This window comes from Numenius arquata, chromosome 6 (assembly GCF_964106895.1).
Source record: "Numenius arquata chromosome 6, bNumArq3.hap1.1, whole genome shotgun sequence".
Classification (NCBI taxonomy): Eukaryota; Metazoa; Chordata; class Aves; order Charadriiformes; family Scolopacidae; genus Numenius; species Numenius arquata.
The window spans coordinates 1,715,855-1,736,065 of NC_133581.1; the positions used below are offsets into that span (position 1 = coordinate 1,715,855).

General features: G+C 54.3%; 1 protein-coding gene across 1 annotated transcript in view; it reads right to left on the reverse strand.

Moving 5' to 3' along the window:
• The window catches only part of MYRF (myelin regulatory factor), a 62,408-nt gene that overhangs the window by 1,447 nt on the left and 40,750 nt on the right, over window positions 1-20,211 (reverse strand). The window contains exons 8-23 of the mRNA XM_074148690.1: window positions 13,082-13,277; window positions 12,588-12,664; window positions 11,771-11,881; window positions 11,360-11,450; window positions 10,405-10,605; window positions 9,646-9,754; window positions 8,999-9,108; window positions 7,440-7,600; window positions 6,887-6,959; window positions 6,470-6,558; window positions 6,194-6,262; window positions 5,433-5,513; window positions 3,184-3,269; window positions 2,424-2,585; window positions 915-1,211; window positions 77-164 (exon numbers count right to left, since the gene is read on the reverse strand). Coding sequence (XP_074004791.1) covers window positions 77-164; window positions 915-1,211; window positions 2,424-2,585; window positions 3,184-3,269; window positions 5,433-5,513; window positions 6,194-6,262; window positions 6,470-6,558; window positions 6,887-6,959; window positions 7,440-7,600; window positions 8,999-9,108; window positions 9,646-9,754; window positions 10,405-10,605; window positions 11,360-11,450; window positions 11,771-11,881; window positions 12,588-12,664; window positions 13,082-13,277 — 2,001 coding nt within the window. The remainder of the gene's footprint in view (window positions 1-76; window positions 165-914; window positions 1,212-2,423; window positions 2,586-3,183; window positions 3,270-5,432; window positions 5,514-6,193; window positions 6,263-6,469; window positions 6,559-6,886; window positions 6,960-7,439; window positions 7,601-8,998; window positions 9,109-9,645; window positions 9,755-10,404; window positions 10,606-11,359; window positions 11,451-11,770; window positions 11,882-12,587; window positions 12,665-13,081; window positions 13,278-20,211) is intronic.

The following is a 20,211-nucleotide window of genomic DNA, read 5'->3' on the forward strand; positions in this document are numbered from 1 at the left end:
AGATGGCAGAAAATGGCCCAAAACTCCAGGAACGGGCCATCTGCTGCTTCCCCTGGAGCTGCCTTGTCCCACTCACCTGCAGGCGTCGGCAGCCGCGCAGTGCTGGGACTGGATGGCCATATTGACCTCCGCAATGCGGATGGAGCGCAGCACTAGGCTCGGCCCTGTGGGTGGGAAAAGAGGCCATTTAGGGACAGCAAAGGGACAGGAGCTGGGGTTACCCTGAGGGAGAGCACTGGAAGAGGCTGCCCAAGGAGGTGGTGGAGTTTCCTTCTCTGGAGATGTTCAAAACCTGCCTGGATATGTTCCTGCGCAACCTGCTCTAGGAGGACCTGCTTCGGCAGGGGGGTTGGAGATGATCTCCAGAGGTCCCTTCCAACCCCGTATCATTCTGTGATTCTGTGAGAGGGGCTGGAAGGGGACGCCTGGCACTGGGGCAGCCTTTCCTCATCACCTTCTCATCAGAGATGGCTGCAAGACCACGCTAACACCCTGTCCAGGCACGGGGAGCCAGGAGAAGGGGTGCCCCAGGCTATTCCAAGGGCTGGTCATCGACTTTCCTTTCTCTTTGCTCTCGAAACGACCGAATCTGTGCATTTCTTTCCTCTAGATCTGGCTTAGAAATGGCTGAGGAAGCCAAGATGGGGGTAAGAACGGAGATGCCGGTGTGGCAACCTCGGAAGGGAACTAGCCACCGGCTAATATGGCCAGAAATGAGGGATGGAAAGGAAGCAGCACGGGGGAGGAAAGGCAGGGCTGGGAGGTTGAATCTCTGCGCTCCCAAGAGCTGAGGGGCCAGCAAGCTGCAGGACGGGGACACAGTGAGAGCTGTGACCCAAGCCGGTGGAGGAAACCCCCAGGAGAGGACCGCGGCGCCCATGGCAGGGAGGGAAAAAAGCTGGTGGACCACCTACCATCCGTGCCGGGGTCCTGGGTGCGGGGCCACTCGCTCAGCGGCTGCTTGAGGCTGCGCTGCTGCCGGCTCTGCCCCAGCGGGGAGTTGCTGCGGGAGAGCGAGAGGTTGGAGATGTACTTGGATTTGCCCTGGAGGTGGGAGAAGGGGGAGGAGGGGCTGGCATTGGGGCTGCCGAAGCTCTGAGACCTGTCAGGCGTCTTTGGCCACTTGGCGTAGGAGGAGGCTGCTTTCCCGGTGATGCCCCTGGATTTGGCTTTGATATTTGTCACCGGCAGGAGCGAGGTCTGGCTTTGGTCTGGGGAGAAAAGGGAGAGAAAAGGTGGTGCTGGGAGGCAGAGAGAGGCCAAAAGCAAAGAGAACAGCTCTGGGTTTGTCCTGTCCCCACGTCACCCCCGCCGTGAGCAGCTGAGGCTTCCCAGCCTCGGTGCCTGCGGGGCACGGTTGGATCCTCGCAGCAAAGGGACGCTGGAGCAGGCTGTGGGGACAAAGCGGGGACACTTTGGGATGCTCGAGTAGGGCACAGTCTCTAAGGCAAGCTTAAGGCACGGCTCCAGGGGGGTTACGGCTCCGCAGTGACCGCCTGTGGGACTGTTCCTCCTGCAACGGCGACGATGACGGAGCAAGAGGGCTTGCCAAAGCCCAGCGTGGGCAACTGAGAGGGAGCACCTGCCTGTCACAACCTTGCTCAAAGCAAACAGAGGAATGAGGCCAGACTGCAAGGGCCAGTGGCTCGGGCACGATGGCCACCCCAGTGTAGCATCACATGGACCTGTTGGAGCGGGGCCAGAGGAGGCCATGGAGATGCTGGGAGGGCTGGAGCCCCTCTACGAGGGCAGGCCGAGAGAGTTAGGGGGGGGTTCAGCCTGGAGAAGAGAAGGCTCCAGAGAGACCTCAGAGCCCCTTCCAGTCCCTCAAGGGGCTCCAGTAAAGCTGGGGAGGGACTCGTGATGAGGGAGGGGAGCCACAGGAGGAGGGGGAAGAGTTTGACACTGAAAGAGGGGAGATGGAGATGAGATGTGGGGAAGAACTTCTTTGCTGTGAGGGTGGTGAGAGCCTGGCCCAGGTTGCCCAGAGAAGCTGTGGCTGCCCCATCCCTGGAGGGGTTCAAGGCCAGGTTGGAGGGGGCTTGGAGCAACCTGCTCTGGTGGGAGGTGTCCCTGCCCAGAGCAGGGGTGGCACTGGATGGGCTTTAAGGTCCCTTCCCACCCAAACCATTCTATGGTTCTATGATTTCATGACTTCTTGCTGGCAGCTCCAGCAGATCCCCCGTCAGAGCGATCACAGATGTCTGCCCCAAAGCCACATGGTTCCTCAGCCCGGTAGTCCCGCTTTGCCCAGGTAGTGGGTGCGGAGGACAGCAGGGACATTCTGAAGGACAGGCTTCTTGTCCTTCTCAGAACATCCAGAGGTAAGACACGAGGTAGGATGGAGGATATCAGGTGATGCAATGCTGAGACAGAGCTGGGTGTTGTCCCACCGCCTCCTGGGTGCCTGGGCTGGTACCTACCTGTCCGGTTAGTGGCGTGAGTGGGGCTTGTCTCAGAGAGGGCAACAGAGGAGACATTGGTGGGAGCAGCAGAGCAGCAGGTGGAGAAACATGGTGGGCTGAAGCAGGCCAGCACGCTGGGACCAGGGGAGCCAACGTCTAAGTCATGCGTGTCCTCTGGAGCTGCAGGGCAAAGAGAGGGACATGAGGAGTAAGTCAAGGGGAGAGGCGTCCAAGAGGAGCATCACCAAGTCCCCCCAACAGGGGCCGTTCAGCCTGGAGAAAAGGAGGCTGAGGGGAGACCTTCTCACTCCCTACAACTCCCTGAAAGGAGGGTGTAGCCAGGGGGGGTTCGGTCTCTTCTCCCAAGGAACAGGCGATGGGACAAGAGGAAACGGCCTCAAGATGCGCCAGGGGAGGTTTAGGATGGATATTGGGAAAAATTTCTTCACCCAAAGGGTTATCAAACATTGGAACTGCCCAGGGAAGTAGTGGAGTTGCCATCCCTGGAAGTATTTAAAAGCTGGGCAGACATGGTGCTGAGGGACATGGGTTAGTGGTCATTTGGGCACTGTTGGGTTGATGGTTGGACTCAATGACCTGAAAGGTCTCTTCCAACCCAGATAATTCCATGATTCAACAAAACCAGAGCCCCAGGATCTCCCAGCACGAAGACAGACCCTGGCAAGCCCCTGGCACTGGGAGCAGCCACGTTCACCACCCTGAACCCCAACCCATCATCACGGGCGTCTGCCAGGTCCCCTGCCCCTCTGCCACCCACCCTGGTGTGTGGGGGTCCTGCCACTGGCTCCCTCTGATGCAGCTGTGGATCGCACCATCTGCGTCTTGTCAAAGTTCTGGCTTGACCTGAAATGCAGGAAAATACGGTGAAAACCTCCGCCATGGCGGGGGGACACTGGTGTCACTTGTAGGTGAAGAGAGAAGCGGCTGTAGCAGCGAGTGGGGCGACGGGACCAGGAACATGGAGCAAGAGCAGACACGGAGAGCGCAAGGGTAAGGAGGAGCAGAGACTGGAGTGATATGGGGAAGGAGAGGCAGGAGAGAGGCAGGCGAGGCGTGAGGACAGCGAGGAGAGGTAGGAAATCATGGAATGCTTTGGGTTGGAAGAGACCTTAAAGATCATCCAGTTCCAGGATGGGGGGACACCTCCCACCAGACCAGGTTGCTCCAAGCCCCCTCCAACCTGGCCTTGAACCCCTCCAGGGATGGGGCAGCCACAGCTTCTCTGGGCAACCTGGGCCAGGCTCTCACCACCCTCACAGCAAAGAAGTTCTTCCCCACATCTCATCTCCATCTCCCCTCTTTCTGTGTCAAACCCTTCCCCCTCCTCTTATGGCTCCCCTCCCTCATCAAGAGTCCCTCCCCAGCTTTCCTGGAGCCCCCCTTTAGGAAATGCCACAGCAGATTGTGTGGCAGCCCCATCTCTGGCAGGGACAAGTCCCAGCTGGTTCAGAGGACACCAGCAATGCTCAGTGGGGAACAAGGGTCTACTCAATGGACTTCATTTCCAACAGTGATCTCCAGGGTGGATTTACGTGCTCAGCTCTCAAGATGTTAGGCCATAACGTGCTCCAAGCACCCACCATTCCCTCAGGAAGTTGCCCCTTACCTCTCAGAGACAGACTGTTCCTCACCTTCTTTTTCAGAAACACACACAATCCCACCCAGATTCACCCCACACAACTTCAGGTGTTTCACTGAAGCTACCAAGACCTGAGCTGAGGACACCACAGGCATCTCCCAAGGGGAAGGCAGACGTGAAAGAGGAGGAACCGCTGCCTCGTGCTGATTTTTTTCCCGTGTCTGCACAAGGAGCCCAGGGCAACACCACTTCTGGGCACCAGCTACCGCCTACAGAGATATGGGATAAACCAAAGCTCTTCCCTTCATGGACTGAAGTTGGCCCCTGAGCAGAAATCTAGAACAAAGTCATTCTAGATCTTGCCTGTCCAGACCCAGCCCAGTCACAGGAACTCTTCACTTTTACCCGTCCCACGTTTTGCTTGTCCTGCCCCCACATCTTGCCCCACATCTGTCCCCTTGGCACTGCTCAAGGTTTCTCTAAGATAAACGGAGCTTTCCCTCACTTAGGGAAGAAAAAATACCACTTTGTCACCTGCCAAGACTTATCTTTTCTTCTTTTTTTTTGCCGGTGAAAGGAGATGCAACGCCGGACTCCCGGAGGGACCGTGGGTACCAAATAACCTTCATCCCAGCCCCAAACCTACCCCCATCCCTCGTGTTCCTCTGCTGCCTCGTCAACACTCCCCATGAACGGGTTCATCTTGCGCCCCACAAGCAATTACTTTTTTAATTGCTTCCTGTGAAACGCTCTGATGTGGAATTCTTAAAAGAACAAAAATAATCATGCTTTCCACTCCTCTCTATGCCATTTTTTTGCCCAAAATGTGCTGATGGACAGGTAGGTCCTGTTTTCCTTTTAAAGGAATTATTTTGCAGCAGCCCAGCAGATCCCATTAACTGAAGTGCTTTACTGGTCTGCCCCTAACGAGTAACTCGCCCACCTCTCCCTGTCTCAGCCCCTTTCCAAACATTCCCAGCGGTGATGGTTCATAAAAAGATATAATTTGTTTGGTTTTTTTTTTTCCTGTCCTATACTTGAGAGCGACCCTCCACAATAAAGCTACTGACATAAAAAGAGAGGGTTATAACAGCTTTTTGGCTAATTCTTCAAAGTCTTCACCCTTTTTACACTTTTCCCTCCGCTCCTATCGCACTGTCTGCTCCTGCTCTACCTGTACTATGAGATTTCTTTATTGAGCCTTTGATTAACTGGTTCTTCAATCTCCTCATCCTAATTTCCCCTTCCCGACAGGGTCCATAATCCCTCCTGGAGTCCCACATGCCGACGTATATTCCTATCCCTTCCTTTGCTTTTGGTTTTGCTTAAGGTTCTTGGTCTTCTGCAGTGCAGGTGGAAGGAAGAAGAGGATTTGAGAGAAAGGGGATGCAGCAATTAAATAAGAGTATAATGAAAGAGTCACATACCGTGGACACAGAGCGACTGGGACCCCGGGACCCCTGTGCCGAAAGAGGGCCAGGAGACAGGCAGTGGGCACAGCAAAAGAGCTACGGGACGGTGAAGGGAGAGGGGAAGAAAAGGCAGGTCGGGAGAAGATGAGGAGGACAAGGGCGGGGCGGGAATGAAAGAGGACATGGAAGATCATGGACATGAAAAGACGAGAATCAGGAAAATTAAAGACAAAGTGGAAAGAAAATGGGTTGGATGAGAGATGGAACCGGAACAGGAGGGAGAGAAATAGGACAGGGAGAGGAGAGAGAAAGAAAAAGAGACTCATTATCGCGTTAACGGGAGCTCCCGGAGGAGTGAAATGTGCCAAAAATGAAAGTCCAGCACAAGCTGCCGGGCTGGGACCGTTCCCCCAACGCTCTCTCCACACCAAGGATGCCGTTTGCCGAGGAAAACTCTTGCCTGGCACGGGCTGTTCCAGCCCCACTGCAGTCAGTGGGACGGTACTGGTTTAGTCCAGCTGAAAGAGGCACCCAAAGAATGCCCAGACTGGTCATGAGTGGACACGTGAGCAGCCAAATAGCAGATTATTCCCTTTTTCTTCTCCGTTCCTCACATCTTGCTCCAGATAATTTAACCGACATGAAACTTGGACAAGTGGAGGTGTTACAGCTTGAGTCAATGGAATTGTGCTCAACAACCCCAAAGTGGTGGCTTTTTTCCCCTTCAGACTCCCCCCGGTCACCACATCCCTCCCGCCGAGCCCAGAAGGACCTACCCATCGATATCCATGAGGTCCTCTTCACTGCGCAAGCTCAGCACGTAGAGGGTGGACATGGACACCACGCTGGAAAGGAAGAGGGAGGCACAGGCTGAGGATGGCCATGGGGCAAGGTTCTGATCTCATGGTTCTGATCTCCTTCCAAGGGGATTTCAGCCCAGGAAAGAAGCCGTAGCACCACAAGCCCCTCGCTGACCACCCCACGGATGGCCTGGGCCAAACCCACGAGGTGGAGAGAGTGGAGAAGGGGCTGCCCAGGGTGTGTGGTCTCACCTGAAGGCCATGATGATGACCAGGGCGATGATGGTGCCCTGCAGGAAGCGCTGGCTGATGCAGGCCTGTTCCGGGACAACTGATGGTGACTGCAGAGAAGAACCTCAAGATCAGTTCAGGACTCCTTCCCACTCTAGTCCTCGCACAGATCCCACCCATCCCATCCCAGTTTGTTCTGCTGCAAGCCCTGAACTCCCCCCAGAGCAGAAGCCATAGCATGTCTTCATCAGGCATAGAACGGTTCGGGTTGGAAGGGACTTTAAAGATCATCAACTTCCAACCCCCAAAATGGTTGGAACTGTCCAAAATGCACAGACAAAAAGGAAGGAGAAACCATGGAAATGGGAGCAGGCAGCGTGTCTCCAGATGACCGTTCTTAGAAAGGCCACCTTTCCCTGCTTTGGCAGGGTCCCTTACCTTGCTGGCTACTTTGTGGGGTCTCTTTTTGTGGGGCACGCTTCCTGCACGGCTGAACTGGCTCCCTGTTTGGCTGCAAGGAGAAAAGGAGGAATGGAGCTGAGCTGTGGTGGGACACCACGTGAAGGGATTCCCAGGGAAAAAAGGGATTCTCTGGGAGGGGAGACATCTCTGTGTGGCACAACAGTCACAAATCCTGGTCACTTTGCTGGCCCAATGCCCAGGGAGCTTGAATTCTGCCCCAAAACCAGGGTCAGTATGATGGTTTTGGAAGCATGAGAAACTCTTTGCCCCAAGAAAGCCACTCCAGGGAAACACGGAGACAATTTCACACTGGGGTTTTTTGGGCTGGTCTAAGAGCAGGTTGCTGGTCTGTGAACGCCAGACCTGTCTCACCAGTAGCTTCTTGAACCTACCCCAGGCCAACTGACAACAGCCAACACCCCACCAATGCTCCTCATCTCCCCTTTCCCAAACCAAGCTGTCACTCGCGGCTGCCTGGTCTCCAAAGGAGACATCTCTTCTGGCTCCCCTGCCCTCAGCATGGCTGTACCTGAAGGCCCCAGAGCTCACGGTTGACTTCATGCTGTCCAGTCGCTTGAGCTTGGCCAGTTTGTGACTCCACCTCTCCAGCTCATCGATGCGGGTCTCCAGGTTATCCGTCAGTTTGCACAGCTCCTTCACGGCCCCCACATTCTCCATGAAGATGCGCTCCTGCCGGGGAACAGGGCTGAGAGTCTGAGTGGCCTGGCAGGTGGAGGAACTCCTGCTCCCATGGGTCCGGCCACCCTGACTGCTCTCCCATGCCCTGCCCCAGGGGAAAGGGCATACAACGCCCAGCTCTGGGGGTAGGGAATCACCCAACATGGCACATCTATATCTCTACAACCCCTGGATGCAAGAACAAGAGATGTCCTCTTCAAAGCCAACCAAAACAACAAATGTTGGTGCGGGATCCCCGACGTCCCCTGCTGGCACTAATCCAGTCTTCCTCAGTCACAAATGACAGACACAAAGTCCTCATCTTTCTCAGGAGCCCTTGGTCAACTCACGTGAGCCATGTTCCTCATCTATTCCTTCTCTGTCCCTCCCCAGCCTCTGCTGGAGTTATTCTACAGCATTATCCAACAGAGTTGATCCAATGGAGAGCCCAAACCCAGGAGCCTCCGGAGAGCAACCTTCCTCTTGCGGCCCCTCTGGTAAAGGCAGAACGTTCCAGCACAAGCATCTCCTTCCATCACAACTGCAGCCACATCCCCCCCCTGCCCTTCATCCACCCTTGGGCTCTGCCCCTCCACTTCTGGACACCTTCCACCTCCAACCAGACCAGATTGCTCCAAGCCCCCTCCAACCTGGCCTTGAACCCCTCCAGGGATGGGGCAGCCACAGCTTCTCTGGGCAACCTGGGCCAGGCTCTCACCACCCTCACAGCAAAGAAGTTCTTCCCCACATCTCATCTCCATCTCCCCTCTTTCAATTTGAAGCCATTCCCCCTCATCCTGTCACTACATGCCCTTGTAAAATGTTCCTCTCCAGCTTTCAAAGGTCACCCTCGCAGCTACTCCCAGCTGGTGAGGAAACTGCAGGGATCGAGGCTTCCACAAAAGAGAAACAAGAGACTAAGGTCAGTCCTGGCTGTTCCTGCTCTGGACAGGATGATGCAGGAGAGAGCTGGCAGCTTTGAGAGGTTGTTCCCTTGATGCGTGCTACGGAAAGCTGTCCCCTCAATGTCCCAGAGCAGCAAAGAGGCTGCCACAGGTTACAGAGAGGTCAGGCATTCAGGTGCTCTGGGTTATCTTGACATAACCACCTTATCTTATCCAGAAAGGAGAGATTATGACTAAGAGCCTCCCTACAGGAGGCTGCCAACAAGGAGCCCTTCCCTGAGGGAGATACTGCCAACTTTCACCCACGCCAGGCTAGCTCCTCCCTGCTGATGTCCACCATCCACCCAGGGCTGCTCCTGACATCTGAAAGACCAGCCAGCTCTGAAGCTCATACGGGTGGTGCCGGCCTAGAAGCATTTCCCAGCCATCCCAGTTTCCCTCTTCCATTTCCAGCTCCACAACTCCCTTGAGCCAGGGTTCAATAGCTTTCCTGGCTGCCACCAACCTTGTTCACCACCAGGAAGTTCTCAAGGGTCTTCCCATTGGAAAAGACCAGGTCCCCAGTGTCCTTCACAGCCTCGGGGAGGATCTCCTTTACCTCCTGAGCAATGACACCTGCAGGGAAACAGCACAGTTGTCGAGGTGGTCTGGGCAGGGCTCCTCCTGCCACAGCTCCTTCTCTGGTCCATGCGGTCATTGGAAGGAACCCTGTAATGGCCCGGGCGGACCATACAGGCTCAGCAGAGGCTGTTGAGACAAGGCTGGTTCCCAAATTGAGTGGACAACGGTCTTTGCATCACCCCGCTGTAGCTGTACCTCTGGAGAGACCTGGACACCTGGACAAACCTCATCACAGAAGCCCTGTAAGTCACAGGGGGAAGTCACTGTGGGAAGCACCATCTTCTCTCCTGCTCACTAAAGAGGGAATTTCATTAAATGCCTAAACTTCAGGTGGTGGGAAGCCCCCTCTCTCCCACCCCGTGCCTGGAGGGCTCCTACCCCTACCCTTCTGCCAGGGCGGAGCTGGGTACAACCACCAGGAAGGGCAGTGCCACTTGGCACCATCAACAAAATGCCTCTGTAGGTGGCAGAACGTGAAGTCCAGCGCTACAGATGGAAGAAGGTCACCGCGGTGTGACGCAGGGCCCATACCTGTCTCCGAGGTGTTGTCAATGCCCACCGTGGCTGCAAACTCGGGCTTGTAGTTGTAGTGGACCAGCCGCATACGGGAGATCCTCTTCAGCTGCTCCGTGGTGTCCACCTGGGGCAAAACAGACACGTGCAACTCCTAAGCGGGGTGTTGCTCCTGAAGTTCCCCTGACTCCAAGCAGCAAAACCCACCATGGCTCATGGTAGTACCTTTGCGAGGCAGCACTTCACGAGACAAGCCCTGAACCCTGCCCAGACCAGCCCTTAGGACAAACAGCATTTGCACGGGGGTTGATCTCCAGTTCTTGTCACTTGGACACGTTCCTTGGGCAGTAAAGCCAGGAGGAGACTGAGTCTCATGGAACAACCAGACACTGGGAAGTTCTCACAAATAGAAGATGTGATTTTACCCCATTTTTTGGATGGGCACATCCAGCTGAGATGACTTCAGAGCAGAACCAAGCCTCCTGCCCGGGCTTGGGCAAGCCCCAGTGTCCTATCTGATATATTCACTTGGTTCCAGGTTTGTCACTTCTGCTTTCGCTAGTTCTGGCCAACACTGGAAGAGTCAATATTCCCTAAGACATGGTGGAGAAACTGTGTTTGGGACAGACAGACTTCTAAGGCACTTTCCATCTGGTCATGAGGAGCTCAGGTTGCCATCAGCGGCTGGAACAGGCTCACAAGGACACTCAAACTTTCCGTGGTTGCCCTTCAGACCCCTCATCACCCCAAACCCACCCTGGTTTGTCTGGCTCTTACCTCCTGGATGTCCTCCTTCACGCGGGCGTCTGAAGGGTGCATCAGCGAACCCATGACCTTCACATTGCCATGGACCACCAGGGCTTCATCGGGGCGGTCCGTGTTGATGCCAACCCGGCCGTGGTGAAAAACGGTGTCAGGGAGCTGTGCTCGCTGCCAGAGCACGTCACTGTCGCTCTCAAACTGGCCAGGGTTGGAGGCCTGTGGAGAGACAGGAAAGCGGGGGCTGAAAAGCAGCAGCAGCAGCAAACCCAGGGTGAGAAACACCGTGGTGCTGCTGGGCAGAGGCTCTCCGAGGTGTAGAAGGAGTGAGGATGTCAGGAGAGCCCCACAGACCCATCCCTCTGTGCCCGTTGCAGAGGGACTCTAGAGCAGGAGAGGTCATGGCCAACAGATGGACATCAGAGAGCCCTGAGCTTCTGTGGTGGCTTGGAAAGGGCCTCACCACCCTCATAGTGAAGAATTTCTCCCTGAGATCTCATCTCGATCTCCCCTCTTTCAGTGTCAAACCCTTCCCCCTTGTCCTATGGCTCCCCTCCCTGATCAAGAGTCCCTCCAGGTTCTTCTGATGTTGGTGGCCCCAGAGCTGGAGGCAGCACTGGGGGGTGGATCTCCCCAGAACTGAGCAGAGGGGCAGAATGAAACACAAACAGCTTGTCCCAACAACAGTTCCCTCACTCCCAACAGCTCTGTCCTGGACACTGGTCCAACCCTGGGAAGATGGGATCCCTTCTCCATCCTGCAAGAGGTTCTTGCATGGTCTGAGGCTGCTCTGACCAAGCAGATGCGGAAAGGCTTGAGCCGGACCCCAGGTATGGACAGGGATTAGGAGTTTGGAGAAGGTGGGAAAGGGCTGTGGGTGGGGAAAAGCACTGAAAAGCCAGAGGAAGGTAGGAGGATTGCCCAGGAGATCCAGCAAAGGACTGTGGGGCTGAGGGAGGAGGGAAGGACTTACTCTGACAATGATGCGCTCGGAAATGTGGGCTGCCAGTGTGTAGTTCTGGTTCTGCGCGTGTGCCTGCAAGGCCACCACCAGCATGAAATACCTGCCAAGAAGGGAGAGAGCTCAGGGTCCACCCTGCTCTGTGAACTGCCCAGTCTGCCCAGGCACCAAGCTGTCATGGTGGGCTTGGCCCATCCCCTCTCTTCACTCTGTGGGGCACGGGCACTGTCCCCAACCCCTCAGATAGTGGAGGACACCCTCCTAGTGGCCACAGCAGACACTTCCTTTCCTCCACACAGACAAGGACAGCCAATTCAGGACCTGTCCCCCATGTCCCCCTTCCCTCCAGCCACAGTCCCCCGCCCGGGGACTGGGACATCCACAGGCTTGGAAGGGCTTGGGGAAGGCACCAGTGCTCCTCACCTCTGGTCTGGGTTGGGTTTGCCTTTCTTCCGCATGTTGTTGGCTGTGGTCTCGCTGAAGTGCAGCCGCCCCACGGTGACCTTGGTGACCTGCTCTGGAGGCAGGTTGACCCTGGGGAAGGGGAAACAGAGGAGCGAGTGAGGACACTGCCGGAGAGGAGGTTCTTTGGGGAATGGCCATCTCCTGGCCTGTTCCACCAAGGCAGGTCTATGGACTGGGCACAGAGTGGGGAATGCGAAGAGAGGAAAACTTTGCTGTGGGAAACAGAGGAGAAAACCAGAGAGTGTGACATCAACAGTGCTATCCAGAGACCTCCAACTCAGCCCTTTCCCCACCTTCTCCTGCCATTGCTTATTCCCCAGCAGAATTTCCCACTAGAGCACTGGTCTCATGAGGAGCAGCTGAGGGAGCTGGGGGCGTTCAGCCTGGAGAAAAGGAGGCTGAGGGGAGACCTTCTCACTCTCTACAACTCCCTGAAAGGAGGGTGTAGCCAGGGGGGGTCGGTCTCTTCTCCCAAGGAACAGGTGATGGGACAAGAGGAAATGGCCTCAAGTAGCGCCAGGGGAGGTTTAGGATGGATATTGGGAAAAATGTTTACACTGAAAGGGTTGTCCAGCCTTGGAATGGGCTGCCCAGGGAAGTGGTTGAGGCACCATCCCTGGAGGTATTTAAAAGCCGGGCAGATGTGGTGCTGAGGGACATGGGTTAGTGGTGGGTTTTGGCAGTGTTGGGTTGATGGTTGGACTCAATGATCTGAAAGGTCCCTTCCAACCAAAACAATTCTATGATTCTGTTCTACACCGCGGGCAATACTCACGTGACGGGGTTGAAGGGCCGTTTGCTGCGGTCAGACTGCGACTGCTCAATATTGATGGACTGGTTCAAGGCCTCTAGCTGGAGAGAAAGATTTGGGCGTGTGATAAAAGGCGGAAAGCTGAGACCTTCCCCTTCCCACCTCCTTCTCCCCAGCCCTCCTCTCTGTACAACTGACTTGCAACAACCCAACTTGAGTGTGGTCATTGTCCAACCATGGGTGAAGGTCAACGTGTGTCTAACACACAGCTGAAGGTGAAAAGATCTTCCCAAAGTGCCTATACAGCTCCAGAGTCAAAAGCGAATGAGAGGTAGCCCTGAAGACGCCCAGGCAGTGACTGAGTTCACCTTAGGACTCCTACTTGAAGATCTGCCTTGTCCTTCAGCTCTCTCCCTACAACTTAACCCATGAAGACGTGGTGTTGCCTGAGATCCCAACCCTCTGCCAAGCCCCCTTCTCCCTCCTGAATTTGCTGCTGGCTCTTAGCTCCCGCTTGCCTTCACTCCGTGCAGCTTCAGGTAGAAGCACTCTAAGGGTTTCAGGCCCTCGGGGGTCTTCACATACTTGGGATCTCCAAGCATGCCGATGTAGACCGTGACCTGGAAGTGGTTCTTCTTCTGGCACACAAAGGCGTCGTCGCCCACCGAGAAGTTGAAGCCCTTGTCAGCATCGACACGGTAGGTGAGCATGGGGCTGTGGGAAAGGCAGCAGGCGTTAGACCCTGTGCACACCACGAGAGGCTCACGCTGGTGAGGGACAAGGATGAGGGTTACGGTTTGAGGACCCCACAACAATTTATTGTAGTTTAGACAACTATTCTCTCACCCGATGACCCCTCCGCATCTGGGAAGGGGAATCCAGAAAAAAACAAGGAAACCCAAGGGTTGAAATATAAACAGATTTAATAGAATGAGACTAAATAATTAACATTAATAGCACTAAAGAACCAATACTGATCCCGATATCGATATAAAATACACCAGGACTATCCCCAGCCTGTTCTATCCCAGGAAGCCGGTCCCTCCCAATGTGGGACCCTGCAAGCACCGCAGCTTCGGGAGGATGAGAAAGGCTCAGGGCTCTGGCACCGGGGCAAGGAGTTCTCAGGGTGGCAGCCACCAAGGGAGAGAGAGAGAGAGAGAGAGAGAACTCCTCAGCAAACTTTCTAATTTATACTGAATGTGATATTCATGGTATGAAATAACCCCGTTGGCAGCTTGGGTCAAGTGCCTGGGTCTCGCTCCTCCTCGTTCCCGCACCTCGAAAACACTGAGACCTTGAAACCGCCACACACCAGAGCTGCTGTAAAGTAAATATTTTCACCAAGTGAGACACTAGAGTCTTCCAAAAGTGCGGTTTTCCCAGGCATTAAAAGAGAAATTAGTCCTGTGTCGCTCAAACCAAGACAATGAACCCCACACCCAGGAGCAGAGGCAAGGAGGGGTCCATAGGACACGGTACATGGCCACATCCTGGGGTGGTCCGTAACTCCCTGAAGGTTTGCTTTAGGTGCGTCTTCAACTGGAAAGGAGTATGGTTCCTGTGATGAGGGTTTAATGAGGATGCTGGGGCAACCACCCCTCTATATGCTACGCTATAGGACTAAAAACTGAAAGAGGGGAGATTGAGATGAGATGTGGGGAAGAATTTCTTTGCTGTGAGGGTGGTGAGAGCCTGGCCCAGGTTGCCCAGAGAAGCTGTGGCTGCCCCATCCCTGGTGGGGTTCAAGGCCGGGTTGGAGGGGGCTTGGAGCAACCTGGTTTGGTGGGAGGTGTCCCTGCCCAGGGCAGGGAGGTGGAACTGGGTGATCTTCAAGGTCCCTTCCAACCCAAACCATTCTATGACTCTATGATAACACTATAAACATAGTAAATATGAGCCACAAGAGGGGAGCATCTCATTTTTGAGCCCTGCCTCCACGTGCACTGCTGGTACCAAGCTCCACAGTGTCCCCAAAGCCTGGAGCAGACCCTGGGATGCTGCTGGTTGGGGGAAGCAGCTCAGGATGACCTGGGTGGGATTGTCCCACACCTCCGCTCGCTTCACCCATCGCATTCCCGACGCGTATTGGATTCCTGCCGAAATCACAACCACCTGCTCCGGCTGCTGGGAAAAGCCTCCAGCCCCCAACGGGCAGGTCCAGAGGAGGAGGAGGAAGAGGAAGAGAAAGAGGAGAAGGAGGGGGCCCTGGCCTCCCGATGAACACACGCCAGCTGGGGAGGTTTAATCTACGTCTCCTTAATGGGCTGGTTACCATGGGAACGAGGGAAATATGTGGCCTTTGCGGCAAGTCCCCTTTTCTCTCACCAGCCCAAACCCCCAGAGCTGGGCTGGTGGGGGCCCCCCAGCGCCGCCTGCCCTACGCTGTGGGGGGGAAGGAGATGCCTCTCATCCCACCCCCTCATCAAGCAGAATGCCAAAATCCTATTGTTTTAATTAAAGAACTATGGAGCTCAGCCTAGGCTTTGACATCAGCCTTAAAAATTATGGAGCCCTCTTCCACAAAAGCAAAGTGCTTCTGAATTCCACCTCCAGGTCTTAATACAGACAGACAGACAGTTAATGCCCAGAGGGGAGGTGGACAGACTGACGGACCAGGCGGACATCAGCAGGACTTTGGGAAGTAGGAGATAAGGGAAAGGTGACTCTTGCTCCCCTGGTGTCCCTGGGCTGGCCTCCTCCTTTCTTCTGGGAAGAAAGCCATTCTCCCCACCAAACCTGAGGGTATTTCCAGGTTTTTGTGAATAATGCTGGAAGGGCCACGAGCAACTACTCCTCTCTTGTTCCCGAGGGAGCTGGGGCTGCCGCGCCGTGCCCCAGACACAAACCAGACGGTGGGAGCAGAGCACTACCTTAGCCCAGAAGCATGAGAGGAATTCCCCTCCGCTCTCGTCCTCCTCCCAGCCTCAGGTCTAAATTCTCCATCTGGCTCTTCTTGATGGGGAGCTGCAGCTTGGGCTGGACCCACCACGCTCCCCCCAGGGGTGCCAAAGCCCTTCCCAACTGCTTTCACCCAGAACCCCCAAGAATTAACCACTCACCCCACTGGTTTTTAATGGAGAAAGCAGAGGAGAGGGAAGGACTGACTGAACCTCCAAACCACGGATGCTTCCAAAACATGCTCTGGTTAACGTCACTCAAACTGATGGCTGCTAAACACACATGTTGAGAGAAGGGAGACAGTCAGGCTCCCCTTCCCCTGTCTTCCAGAGATGCCTAGTACCTCCTGAGTCCCCTTCTCAGAGGCTCCTTTTCTCTGACTTTTCCCAATAGCTGTGGCTGGTGCATCCCCAACATGGGATCCCTGCACTGGGGTAGATCAGAGGCAAGAAGCTGCTTTCCAGGTATAGGCTCAGAATGGTTTGGGTTGGAAGGGACCTTAAAGCACCCCCAGTCCCACCCCCTGCCCTGTGCAGGGACACCTCCCACCAGACCAGGTTGCTCAAAGCCCTGTCTAAGTTGGCCTTGAACCCCTCCAGGGATGGGGCAACCCAAACTTCCAACCCAAAGTATTCAATGATTCTATGATGGTGCCATCTCAGATGCCACCAGTGCCTACACAGTTCAACACCGTATGTCGTCCCTTCAGCTGCCTGAGATACAGTCATGACATGAGAGAGTGAGACCTCAGTGGTCTATCACCATAGGATGAACCAAGTTGGCCAACAGAGTGTCATAGAATCATAGATTCATAGAATGGATCAGATTGGAAGGGACCTTAAAGACCAACCTGTCCCACCCCCTGCCCTGGGCAGGGACACCTCCCACCAGACCAGGTTGCTCCAAGTCCCCTCTAACCCAGCCTTGAACCCCTCCAGGGATGGGGCAGCCACAGCTTCTCTGGGCAACCTGAGAGAGTCAGTCAACCTGTGTCACCTAACCCAAACCTCCATCCAGTGGGACTGGACCACATCCCACCAGTTTCCATCCCCTTGACGAGGTCCAGGATCTGCTGTTTATAAGGACATTTCTTCCAACCAAGGAGTTCAAGCCTGAAAGCTCAGGTTTAGCCCCGAGCTCCAGCGGAGAACGCGTGGAAAGGACCAGTTTGCTGGATGGGAAGAGAACGACACCAGCCCAGTTCCCGGGTTCCAAGGTCTCCAGGCTCTGGGCTCAACATCGAGATGTTTCTGTCGGGTGCTGCACTACCCTTCTCCAGCTGCTTTCCCTCAAACTGTAAACACGGGGGGGAGAGGGAGGAGGGAGCCTGCTGGCATTTGTCAGAGCACGCTGTCAGGGAGATGAATTACTCCCATTCCCAGGAGTAAATTAGCAAACCGCCTGGTTCCAGGCCTCTTCGGCAACCGCCGCTGGAAACCAGCTCACCCTTCGGAAGGTTCAACGAGTCCCAAACCACAAAACCAGCACAAAAGGCCAAGAAGAAAACACATTATCAATAAAACCAATCCAGAGACTTCGGTTCAGAGACAGGTCCCTCGGCCCACATGAGCCAAGCCTGAGCCAGAAGCCACGACACCGATTTCCAGGCACCTCCACACAACTCTCTTTTCCTTCCTTCCCTCCCTCCCAACATTTCCTGAATCCAGCCTACTTTTAGGAAGCCTGTGTCAAAACTAAACCCCGTGTAGAATCATAGAATGGTTAGAGTTGGAAGGGACCTTAAAGATCATCGAGTTCCAACCCCCCTGCCCTGGGCAGGGACACCTCCACTAGAGCAGGTTGCTCAAAGCCCCATCCAGCCTGGCCTTGAACACTTCCAGCGATGGGGCATCCACAACTTCCCTGGGCAACCTGTTCCAGTGCCTCACCACCCTCACAGGAAAGAATTTCCTCCTAATATCTAATCTAAATCTCCCCTCTTCCAATTTAAAACCATTACCCCTTGTCCTGTCACTACATTTCCTGACCAAGAGTCCCTCTCCGGCTCTCCTGTAGGCTCCCTTCAGATATCGGAAGGCTGCTATGAGATCTCCCTGGAGCCTTCTCTTCTCCAGGCTGACTCCACTGTAGTTCATAGGAGCCTGGCTTCCCTTTGCTCTTCCTTCTCCTGGCAGCTAAGGGGCTGCTCCACAGCTCCATCCCACCTGAGGATGGGGAATCTGTTGCCGTTCCCACAACAAAATTCACCATACAGGTCCCTTGGCAGGCAGAAAAGCTACTTAGAATGAGTTCAGATCCCTCCCTGTGCTGTCCCCATCTCATCGAGCCACGGCAATGGCTGAGAAGGAGCCATTAATTATTAATTTTCCACTCATTTGCAGGAGGCAAGATACAAATATCATCTGACATGACAGCAACGCTCGTTGCTCTAAGGAGAGAGAGCTGTTAAACAGGCTTGAACGGTGCTGAGAGAAGCTGGGAGAAGCTCTCCCTTGTTGGGGCCATCGAGCATCACAAACCATAGCAGGAAACCTCTGAGGAGCAAAAAAAATATTCAGTGTTGGTTACTGGGGCCTTCACTGGGAGGAGCTCAAGTGGGAACTGGTGGAGGAAAAAGGTCTCCTTAAGCTTCACCATCAGCCAGTGCTAACGAGGCTCCATTTAGCTCTTCAGGAAGCCTCTTTGTAAGAAACTGGAGGAGAAGGACAAACTGGTGGAAGGAGGAGGCAAGTGGTTGGCAGGGGGTTTGTAGGTGCTGCTGGTGAACCTGACCAGTTCCACCACCGGGTTCAGCTCTTATTCTGCCCAATGGCAAGGAGGATGCTGCACCCTTCGCCCATCCTTAACCTTAAAGAGTTTGGGACCACCTAACTCTGACCTCAGGAGGTGTCTCTTCATGGTTTGCTCCCAAAAGGCCTCTCCCTTTGCTGAGCAGACCAGATGGATGGGGCTTTGAGCAACCTGGTCTAGTGGGAGGTGTCCCTGCCCATGGCAGGGGGTTTGGAACTAGATGATCTTTAAGGTCCCTTCCAACTCTAACCATTCTATGATTCTATAAAAATCCTGCCAGAAAGCTGGTGAGAGCCCAGCAATTTGAGTTCCCCCCCAAAAGCAGGAGACGAGGCGGGACCGCTGGTTGACACAGATTCTTGGATCTCAAATGAATCCCCGGATCCTGCCAGATTTCAGCATCTCCCTGCCAGATGCTCATTCACAGCAGAAAGACCGTACCATCCACACCTCAAACCTCAAAAAATCTCCTCCTCCTCAGCTGATCCACCTTCAAATGTGATGGACTTTGAGACATTCGAGCCCTGCTCTTGGCAGAGAGGGACTACTAAGGGACCCAATTTTGTGTGCGCAAGAGGAGGAGCACGGAATATCATTTGATAGTACTTTTTTGCCCTGTAAGCTTATACTTAGCATGGAATATTACACATAAATCCACAGGCACAAGCATAAACTTTTCTGAATGGGTTCAAAAAGCGTTCAAGGCCAGGTTGGAGGGGGCTTGGAGCAACCTGGTCTGGTGGGAGGTGTCCCTGCCCAGGGCAGGGGGTGGGACTGGTTGGTCTTTAAGGTCCCTTCCAACCCAAACCATTCTATGATTCTATGAAAAATATATTAAATTACTGACAAAGGCATTATTCCCCTAGCCCAACAGAAATGGTCATGCTCATGGCATCCTAAAGGCTCGGTCTCCCTCCTTAACCTGCCTTTCTGGTCTCTTTTCTTAAGGACAAGAGCAGGAAAAAAATCAGATGATTCAGATGATTCGAATTCCTGGGGCTGTGAACAGGTTGTGGGCACCTGGATGACAGAAAATACGTTCCCTGTAGGGGCAGGAAACTCTAAAAGCACGTACAAACTAGAGGACAGATTCCAGCAGAAAACAGACTGGGAATGGTTGGTCCTTGATTTACCATCTCAGAGGAAATTAAATCGTGGAAATACTCCTGGATCTCTAAGAGCTGGAGATCCTGCTTGTTTGCTGAGCGTACCTCAAAAGGCAGAAAAGGAAGGAGGAGGCTCCTACCTGCTAAAACTTGCAATTAGTCAACCTAAAAAACTCCAACATAGAAAAAGGAAGGGAAGATGGATCTTTTGGTGTTTCCCGTCGGTATATTCTGGTGGACAAAGCCATCTCCCATTTAGAAGGAGATGTGGGTCTATCTTGCACAGGGTCTCCTAGAGCTACCTGGCCTCAAGCCAGGGAGAGTCCACTGGGGTGGTGTGTAACTAAAAATTAATCGATCAACCCTTGACCTCAGCCCTTAATTCTGGCCAAATCCAGTGCCCCAACAAACCGCACGTGGGTTCCTAAAATCTACATGAAGTCAGTTAAGAGGAATTTACTCATTACACAACGGGATGATGACGACCTAAAATGCCACAGAAGTAGGTTTGCTCTGGCTTTCGCCCTAAATCCTTAAAAGCAGGTATTAGGCAAGCGATGCCCAAGGAACGGGGCAGAGCGGGGCTGCGTTCGCGGAAGCAAAAAGCTGGGGTTTGCAGGGCTCCAGCAACATCTCCATGCCTAGAAGAAAATATTGTGTATTTTTTCTTGTCCAGGCTGCCTGTAGGGTACCGGGGTGTGGGGGAAAATCTCTGGAACGGGGGACTTTTAACACCTGCAAACGGTCCGTGACAAGCTGAAAGAGCCGTGACGTGTTTCGGACGAGGGAGCGTTTACCCAGCGCAGGTAAACAGAGAGATGGAAGGGAAAAGAGGGGACTCATTATGTCCCAGAGAAAAGCGAGGCCGTGCGAAAGGTCTCCTCCCACCC